The sequence below is a fragment of the Elephantulus edwardii genome, unplaced genomic scaffold (genome assembly GCF_000299155.1).
Source record: "Elephantulus edwardii isolate Elephantulus edwardi_28Jun2011 unplaced genomic scaffold, EleEdw1.0 scaffold00007, whole genome shotgun sequence".
NCBI lineage: Eukaryota > Metazoa > Chordata > Mammalia > Macroscelidea > Macroscelididae > Elephantulus > Elephantulus edwardii.
In genome coordinates this window covers 25,115,277-25,124,297 of record NW_006399757.1, presented here as the reverse complement: position 1 = coordinate 25,124,297, position 9,021 = coordinate 25,115,277, and the positions used below count along the sequence as shown (strand labels likewise).

General features: G+C 42.6%; 2 protein-coding genes across 3 annotated transcripts in view; one reads left to right on the top strand and one right to left on the bottom strand.

Annotated features, from left to right (window-relative positions):
* The window catches only part of IGF2BP3 (insulin-like growth factor 2 mRNA binding protein 3), a 189,452-nt gene that overhangs the window by 179,792 nt on the left and 639 nt on the right, over positions 1-9,021 (top strand). The gene's annotated exons all lie outside the window — the stretch shown is intronic.
* Positions 2,054-8,683, bottom strand: MALSU1 (mitochondrial assembly of ribosomal large subunit 1). The gene is made up of 4 exons (XM_006880371.1): positions 8,422-8,683; positions 5,164-5,342; positions 3,084-3,165; positions 2,054-2,256 (listed from the first exon to the last, which is right to left on the bottom strand). The coding sequence occupies exons 1-4, from the start codon at positions 8,681-8,683 to the stop codon at positions 2,069-2,071; spliced, it is 711 nt and encodes a 236-aa protein (XP_006880433.1). The 3' UTR covers positions 2,054-2,068.

Genomic DNA, 9,021 nt, shown 5'->3' with positions numbered 1-9,021 from the left:
GGATTTGGTTTAATTTTCCTCAGCTTCAGCTTGAATTTGCATATGAGTAGCTGGTGGTCTGTTCCACAATCAGCTCCTGGTCTAGTTTTCACAGCTGATATTGAGCTTCTCCAGTGGTTCTTTCCACAGATGTAATCGATCTGATTCCTATGCATACCATCAGGTGAAATCCAGGTATATAACCTGCATTTATGTCTCTTAAGAAATGTATTTGCTATGAATAAGTCATTGATTGTGCAAAATTTGATCATTCTCTCTCCCGCTTCATTTGTCACCAAGTCCATGTTTTTCAACTACTGAATCTTCTTTGTTCCCGACTTTTGCATTCCAGTCACCCATTATTACCAATGCATCTTGATTGCATGTTCGATCAATCTCCAATTGTAAAAGCTGGTAAAAATCTTCTGTCTCCTCTTCCTTGGCTCTGGTTGTTGGTGCATATATTTGAATGATAATGGTATTCACTGGACTTCCTTGTATGCATATAGATATTATCCTGTCACTGACAATATTGTACTTCAAGATGGATCTAGCAATGACTTTTTTAACTATGAAAGCAACTCCATTTTTTCTCACCTTTTCATCTCCCAAACAAAAACTGAAACACCTTTAGTAATATTCATCAGTTTCCAGATAAGCACTAATAATCTATTTGGTAATTAATTTTCTATTCCATAAAACTCCATGTGAATCTAGGTAACACTGTTAAATGAAAACAAATTATAGGCTTTATCCAAAGGTATAAATTATAGGTATAAACAAAAAATTAGAGGTTTTAAGTAGGGGAGAAAAGTTTTATCCCCAAAAAACTAGTCATGCCCCCCCACACACACGGCCCACATTGTTAATAGATAACTTTTAGGATGCAGGAGACTTGAAACTTGTCCAAATGTTGGCTTGCTTCTTTCCTGTGGTTGTGGTTATTGTGTATTGTCGAGTAGCTGATTCTAGTGAGTTTTCAAAGGCAGGCAGCTGCATGGGAGGAGACTACCCATCTTTTCCCCAGAGTGACTGGTAGATTCGAATCACATGCCTTTGGGTTGGAAAAACAACTCCTTACCACTAAGCCACCACAGCTCCCAAACAACATAATAAACAGAAAATATCAATGGCCACAGGTTAGGACAGGTACATGATCTGTAGTTCATTGGGCACATATCAACATCAGTATCAGCTGTCTGTGACCCAATTTCCCAATATCAAATTTTGGTGGTGTTAACAGACTTCAGAAGCTCTGAATCTGTTATGTAGAGAACTCTTGAAATTTAGAAGTCTCGCGCAAAAAAAAAAAGCCTAGGGTTACTGCTACTTTTTACCACCTCAGGGAACTCTGGTGGTACAGTTTATAAGAATTGTGCTGCCAACCCAAGGCCTCTCTGGAAGTTCAAACCCCCTGGCAGTCTCTTCCCATGCACGTTTACAGTATTAAACACACTGGAGGCTCGGTTAGGAGTCTCTGTGGGTCAGTGGCAGTGAGAGAACACCTCAGAAAAATAACTGTATCAGATCTGATGTTTTTAATTTGGTCATTCCACTCTATCACATAAGAGTTATGTGTAAGCAAAATTACCATTTGTAAGAGGAGCAAAGGAGCCCACCCTAATTACCCAAAATCCTGTTAGAATTCCAAGGAAGAGAGACTTAACCCCAGTCTCCAAGTGTCTGAGGTAAACATGGCTTGTGTTAACTACTATTCAGGCTGTGGTGCTTTTTAATTATTTGTTAATGCATCTGAGAGCTGGTCAGTGAATAAGGATGATAGAAGCAGCTATGCTGTTGAGTTGTGCTGGAGAAGAATGCAGAATATCCCATGTACTGCCAAAAATGAAGCAAGATAAATCTTGCTTCGTGTCTTGCAGCTTTTGGCAAGTAGTTAGAGAAGGCGAGGAGACAGCAAAGAGGAAGATCCCCAATGAGATGGATGTATACACTGAGTCATATTCAACTCAAGGGCATGTAACAATAGTAAACCAAGTAAGTAGCTCTTGTGGCCTATTTGGTAAGGAGCAATAATTTAAGAGAAGCAACTCAATCCAAATCTGAAATAACTAAAGCAGTTCATAGAACTTTATTCACACTTGAACTCCACTGGAGTCAGCGATGAAGTGTCATCTTCTCTTCCAAGAATGAAGTCTTCAGGTAACGTCTCCGGTGCTATCTGAGCTAACTGGTCATCATAAGAACACAGAGTCCATAATTTCTCTAATTCATAGACGTCTCTGGTTTCAGGAAGCATCAAATGAATCACCATGTTGCCTATCAGGAGAGGTAAGAGTTAAATTTTTTTTTTTAAGAGTTAAAATTTTAAAGTGCACACACACACACACACACAGAGACACATCCACAGTGCACCAAACTGCTTACAGCAGCAACAACAAAATTATCCAGCCCAAATATCAGCTGCTGCCCATTAGAAAAGACTCTGGCGCCCTGATCTCAGGGTTCCTGTTAATAGTAAACGCTGTTGCTTGAGGAAGTGGTGAAAATATATGGTGTTGCTACTGCCAAGAGTAACACTGTCCTCCAGAACCCAGGTGTGATTTTTTTTTTCTTTTATGTGAAACAGGCAATTTGTTAGTAAGTGGAGTAAAATCTCAGACTCCTCATAGGTGCTGATAATTATAATTTTTCCCGTATAGTGAATATTTTATAAGGAAATATTTTAAAACAATCTGTTAATTAATACCCAGACTCTTCGTTTACAAAATTCCAGATACCTGCATTTATGATTTCTAGAATGCCCTTCAATCTCAGTTCTGCCATTTAAGGGCCAGGTTAGCCCCCGGGCCCTCCAGTCGTGCTCTCTTCCCTCTACCATGTTACCCATCCTATTTTCCACCATCCTCCAAACTCATTTGATTTTATACCTAGATACCTGCTAGTACACATCTTAGTGCAAAAATACATGATCTAGCAGATTTTGGTCAGATAAAGGGTTTCATATGTGACTGTGACCACCTGTGTTACAACTGAAATTTTATATGAAAAAATATGCTACAATTTGATATTAAGCTTTTTACACCAAAATGAAAAATGAATACAGTACTAAATGTTTATCTGTAAAACATGCCAAAATAACTTACCAAAGTCGATGCAAAGCCAGTCGTCCGTGTCCTTCCCTTCTATCTTAACATGAGGATCACTTTTACACTTCAAGTATTTGTACTGAAAAAGCCAAGTCATTATTAAAGGTGGTGTGACTCTTTAGTGACAGCCTGACGATAGTTTTCTGGGTGGGTCGTATGCAGTTTGCAAATAGTGTACTCACAGAGATTGCTTTACCCTGAACTTCATATCTGAGTTTTATAAAAGTGATTTTTCTCACTGGTGAGAGCACCCAGAGCCATCAGGGGCTTTAAGCTTGTTGCCCACTGCTGTGTTGTGGACAGCTGAAACCCAGGCCCCGACAGGCACCTGGGGGGGTAAAAAGACCCAGACTCTACTTCATGCTCTGCTGGAGAAGGAGGGGCAGTCTCCTGTACCAGTCAGATCCAATTTGATGGTACACACACACACACACACACACACTTTTTCTTCTTTTTTAAAAAAAGACTACTTCAGCCATCGCGGCCCTCTGCCCGGGGTGGGCTGCCCTCGGCCCTCTGCCTGGGGTGAGCCGTCGTGGCCCTCTGCCCGGGGCAGGCTCTCCTCGGCCCCCTGCCCGGGGCGAGCCGTCGTGGCCTGCCTGGGGTGGGCTGCGCTTGGCCCCCGGCTCGGGGCGAACTGTCGCGGCCCTCAGGAGCAAGAAGGCAAGCAGCTGTAACCCCAGACCACCAGTAAGGTGATAAAACGTCCTCCCTTCCCCCCTTTATATCTATACCCCTGTTCAGCATGAAGAAGCCAGAGAGTCGGCATCCAATTCCCAAATCAATAAGACAGTTGGTTTAATTACTGTTGGAAAATGCTTGTCATTCCTCTGTAGCATCTGGTCCCCACTGGACCCTCATCATTTCCTTCACCTGCTCCCCCCACCGACCAAACTGTGCAGCTCTGCAACTGCATCCTGGCCCATCCTCACCCTTCTGCCCCCAACCCTCACCTCCTTGTGCCCCCAATATGTTTTCCCCAATAAAAAAAAAATTTTAAAAAAAAAGATTTTTCTGCAAGCTCCAGTGGCCTAATGGCAAGAAGCTGCACTGCAATATCAGTGGTGCGCAGTTCAAATCCACCAGGTGCTCTGCTGGAGAAGGAGGAACAATCTCCTCCTGTACCAATCAGATCTGATTTGATGGTACACACACAGATAATAAAATTTTTTTTTTAAAGTGATTTTTCTTGCCCTTCTCTTTTCTGTAGAAACAAATACAAAATAATCTCCCACTTTTATATCCCAAGTCCAGTAGTTAGTAAGTCTTCCCCTTACTCCATCCCTGGAACTTTTAACCCTTCTCTATTCTCTCCTCGTTCCATCCTGGTCCTTTACCCCATTTGGGAATCTTCATCTGTTCTGTCATGCCATGTGCCAGGACTCTGTCCCCCAAGCATTCAGAGCTATTCTGTCTGGACTGCCCTCTGACTAATTCTCAACAGGATTGAGGTCTGTTCCCCTGAAGAATGGGATCACAATCAAATGGTGGATTCCAATGTACAGTTTCTTCCTCATTCTGATTTGTATTGAGTCCAAAAGAAAAATGGACTTTTCTTAAACTAGAACTTGAAGGAGTAGGTCTCCCATCTTTCCCTTCAGGATACCCAGCACAGTGCTCAAATATGTGAATTAAACCTCAGCTACCACTGTGTAATGGAACTTTTTCAATAATGGAAATGTTTTAGAAATATTTTGTCCAATATGGATAATCAGCCATATGTGGAGCAACTGAAATGTGGTTCATACAACTAAGTAACAATTTTAACATTTAAATAACTCCACCTGGCTACTTCCTATTTGGGCACTGAACCTCAAAATCTCTAGGTCTGTGGTCTTCTAGCTTGCTTCAGGTTACTATATTTTTTTTCCCCTCTTGTCACAATGTAGTTGGACTAGATATTAACCCCATGCCTTTTATTATCAAATGTGAAACACCCTCATATACCAATTTTGAAATGGTGGGCCTCTTGTGCAACCTCAAGGCCTACTTTCTGACTGTGGCTTCTCAGCCTGATGTACTGACACCACCCCTCCCTCTCAGCTAATGTCCCCAAAGAGAAAAACAGGCATCCTACCATTTTCACAATATAGATGGCCATGGCATTTAAGTGTCTGGTAGAGGTTCCACTCACAATCACGAAGTATTCTGTGTATTTCATCTCGGGGGGAACCTGGATTACACAAATGTCTTTTGCATTTTCTTGCCGCAGAAGTGAAACCAATACATCGATGTCAAACTTGGGACCAGTATGATCTGAAATGCACAAAGATTTGCTTGTCAATGGCCAAGTCACACTAAGAACACCAAGTTCTCAGAGAAGTCCCTAGGGGGTAGAAAGGGCTAACCCTGATCAGCTGCTGATCAAATGGTTGGATTCTAAACACCTTGGAAGAAAGGCCTAGCAATCTACCACGGAAAAATCAGTCCATGAAAACTATGCGGTGTAGTTCTGCCATGACACATGAGGGGCTAGCATGAGTCAGAATCAACTCAAAAGCAACCTGGCGAATGACCCGTAGGTAGTTAGTCCTGGAAGGTGTTTAGACCCAAACCACCGTGAAGGACTCCAGGAAGCAGAACAGTGTTTTCATATAGCAGTGATCACATTTCAGGAGTAGTGCTCTGGTTATTCAGAGCCACTGTACATCCACTGCTATTACATCTATTAGTCACATTTAAAGTTGACTTTCTGTTCAGTGGAATCTGCAGAAATAAGCAATAAGCCTCAAGTCAACATGCTATAAAGAGGAAATAATAGCACAAGTTGGTGAGAATGTTATATTCTGGGGTATATGAAGGTGTATCTCAAATATAGAGGGGCCCAGGTGACACCTGTGAGCAGCTCTTAGGAGTTTGCTCCCTTCATGTGAGAGAAACAGTAATTTTTATTTTAGCCCATCACTTCTTTTAAAAAGCCATTTGCCTCAAATTCATAGGGAAAAGCAATGAGCCTTGAATAGGCAGGAGAAAACATAACTTGGGGAAAAGTAAGAGGACTCAAATGTTCTGCTTTCAAAGTAAACCATGATAATTAAAACAGCTTTGTATTGGTACTTCTGTGGCTAACCGTGAGAAGAATGGGAATTCCAGAACACTTAATTATGCTAACATGAAATCTACATCTACACCAAGAAGCTGTTGTCCAAGCAGAGCAAAGGAACACTGCATACTTTAAAATCAGGAAAGGTGTGTGTCAGGGCTGTATCCTATACACTGTATTGGTGAACAAATCGTTCAAGATGCTGAACTTTATGAAGTGCATTATGCATATGACAGAACTTCGATGAAAGTAAGGAGGACCTGACGCATCTGCTGTCAAGGATCAAGGACTAAGCTTTTAATATGGATTATATCTCAACATCAAAAGAAAAATTGTCACTACTGAGCCACATCATGATAGATGGAAAAAGAACTGAAATTGTCAGCGATTTCACCTTGCTTGGATCCAGTCAATAACCTTGGTTCCAGCAGTCAGGAAAACTGGGAGACAGAGCATTAGGGATGTACAAATCAAAACAATAATGATAGATTATTTCCTTACACCTTCCCTAACAGAATAATTATTTAAAATACAAAATAAATATACAAAAAAAACCCTCCAGACATAACGGGTCATGGAGAAACTAATACCCTCTTTCACTGCTGGTGGGAATGTAAAATGATACAGGCACTGGGGGACATATTTTGGCAGTTTGTCAACAACCTGAACACAGAACCTGTAATTCTAGACCTAGGTATGGCCCTAGAAGATGTAAAAGCAGATATACAAAGAAAAACACACCAATATTCACTATATTACTTAACAGTATTGGTAATAGCCAAAAGGTGTAAGCAACCAGAACATCCAACACAAGAATGGATAAGTAAAATGTGAAATTATACACAATAAAGTATTATTCAGGTATAAAAATGAGTAGTCCTGATCCATGCCACAACATGGATGAACCAGAAAAGTCAGTGACAAAAACTATGATCTCACACCTATGAAGATCAAAGTGATTATTAGGGTGAAAATGAAAGGAAAAGGTCAGCTTTTTGCCTAGGAAAAAAGATGTCTTTATCCAAGACAGGTGCCTCCATGATAACATGCCCAAAAAATATGAGACAAAGTCTCACGACCTTCGACCTTCACCTCTAAGAATCTTAAACCCTAAAAAAAAAAAAAAAAAAAAGAATCTTAAACCGCCCCATTCTCCTATTAGGGCTTCTTCACACTCCTTAACTCTTAACCCCTGACACTTTCTCACAATCCTCAAATTCCCTCATGCATGGGCAAGTCCATTCTCCAGAAGCCAAGGAAGAGTGTGGAAGGAGGTCTGAACAGCGAGGTTGGGGTGCCAAGCTACAGTGAAGCTGTCCAGATGCTCAATGCTTTGGAGAGGTCATCTCTTGTTTTTGCAGCTGCTTCTCTGTGAAATATGTATGCTAAGCAAATTATTCAAGAAGTTGGACTCTATGAATAAAAATGTGGAATCAGGCTTGGAGGAAGACGCCTCAGTAACCTTTGTATGCACATGACACAACCTTGCTTGCTCAAAGTGAAGAAGACTTGAAGCACTTGCTGTGCAAGATCACAAAATGCAGCCTTCAATATGGATTGCATCTCAATGTCAAGAGAGGAAAAAAATCTCACCACTGGACCCATAGAAAATATCATGTTAGATGGAAAAAAGATTTAAACTGTCAACAATTTCATATTACTTGGATCTACATAGTCAACACCCTTGGTACTAGCCATCAGAAGACATTGCACTAGCAAAGTCTGCAGTCAGGGTGTCTTTCTAAATTATTGAAGAGCAATGATGTCAGTTTGAAGAAAAAGGTGCACCTGATTCAGGCCAGAGTCCTTTCAATCACTTGCTGTGCTGCTGAGTGCTGTACAATAAATAAGGATGATAGAGAAGCCTCTGAGCTGTGGTGTTGGAAATGAGTACTGAATATTCATGGACTGCCAAAAGAATAAACAGGTATGTCTCGGAGAAGGTGCTGTCATGTTGCTAGGAGAGGCTATTTCTGGGAGAGGGTCATCATGTTTGGGAAGGTGAAAGACTCTCAACCAGGTGGATTGACACAGTGACTAAAGCAATGGGCTTGAGTGTGTCAGAGATTGTGAAGATGGCACAGGACAGGGTAAAGATCAGATGTGCAGTCCATAGGCTCGCTGTGAGTCACCTAACACTACCACCGTGAAACAGGAATATTATTGTAAACTATTAAGAGTTTTCATGTCTCCAAGAGTTTCGTGTCTCCATGTACATAAAAAGGAAAACCGAGAGCTCCTTTGGCCAAAACTTGTTTCTTGGCCATCCGGAGGGAGGATCCACACTCCTACCTGATGCGCTCGACTCAGGGCGCCCCTGGTCCGCTAGACCCTGCGCCCGCTCCTCCGGTCGTGTCTCGCCGTGCAAGCAGCGCGCGGGGCGAGGGCACAGGTAGGCCAAGCCCAGTGTTGAGACCGAGGAAGGCCGCTGCATAGCCACCAGGGGAAGCAAGGTTCTTGAGCCCGGAGTGGGTTTTAATCCGTGGGTGGCAGCATCGCACAACAGCATCCCCAAGCGCCCAAGGCGCCGGGCGCCACCGACACCCAGCACCATCACCGTCCCCGCGCGTTAACGTCACGGTGCGGAGTTTGTCAGCGCCAAGCAGGTCCTCCACATTCCGATTGGCTGGATCAGCCGAACGCGGCGTGGAAAATCTACGTAAGAGTGGGCGGAGCTAATTTCTGGAGGCGGGATCTCGGCAGGAATCTGGAGTTCGAGTGGGCAACTTCTGACTGGGTGCGCCGAGTCCATTTCACATGGATCAGAGCACAAATAGTTGCCAGCCTGCCTTGTTTTGCCCTATGTTGCAGTTGTTGTTGTTGTTGTTATGTGCCGTCGAGTCGCTTGCGACTCATAGCGACCCTATGCACAACAGCCCTAAACTCTGCTCT

Bases quoted from the DNA above. Each gene is read 5' to 3' on its own strand.
- MALSU1 (XM_006880371.1), bottom strand. From the start codon at position 8,683: ATGGTGCTGGGTGTCGGTGGCGCCCGGCGCCTTGGGCGCTTGGGGATG. The intron at 3,166-5,163 runs GTAGGATGCCTG...TGGCTTTTTCAG, and splicing joins CCATCTATATTGTGAAAATG to TACAAATACTTGAAGTGTAA. The intron at 2,257-3,083 runs GTAAGTTATTTT...CTCTCCTGATAG, and splicing joins CTGGCTTTGCATCGACTTTG to GCAACATGGTGATTCATTTG.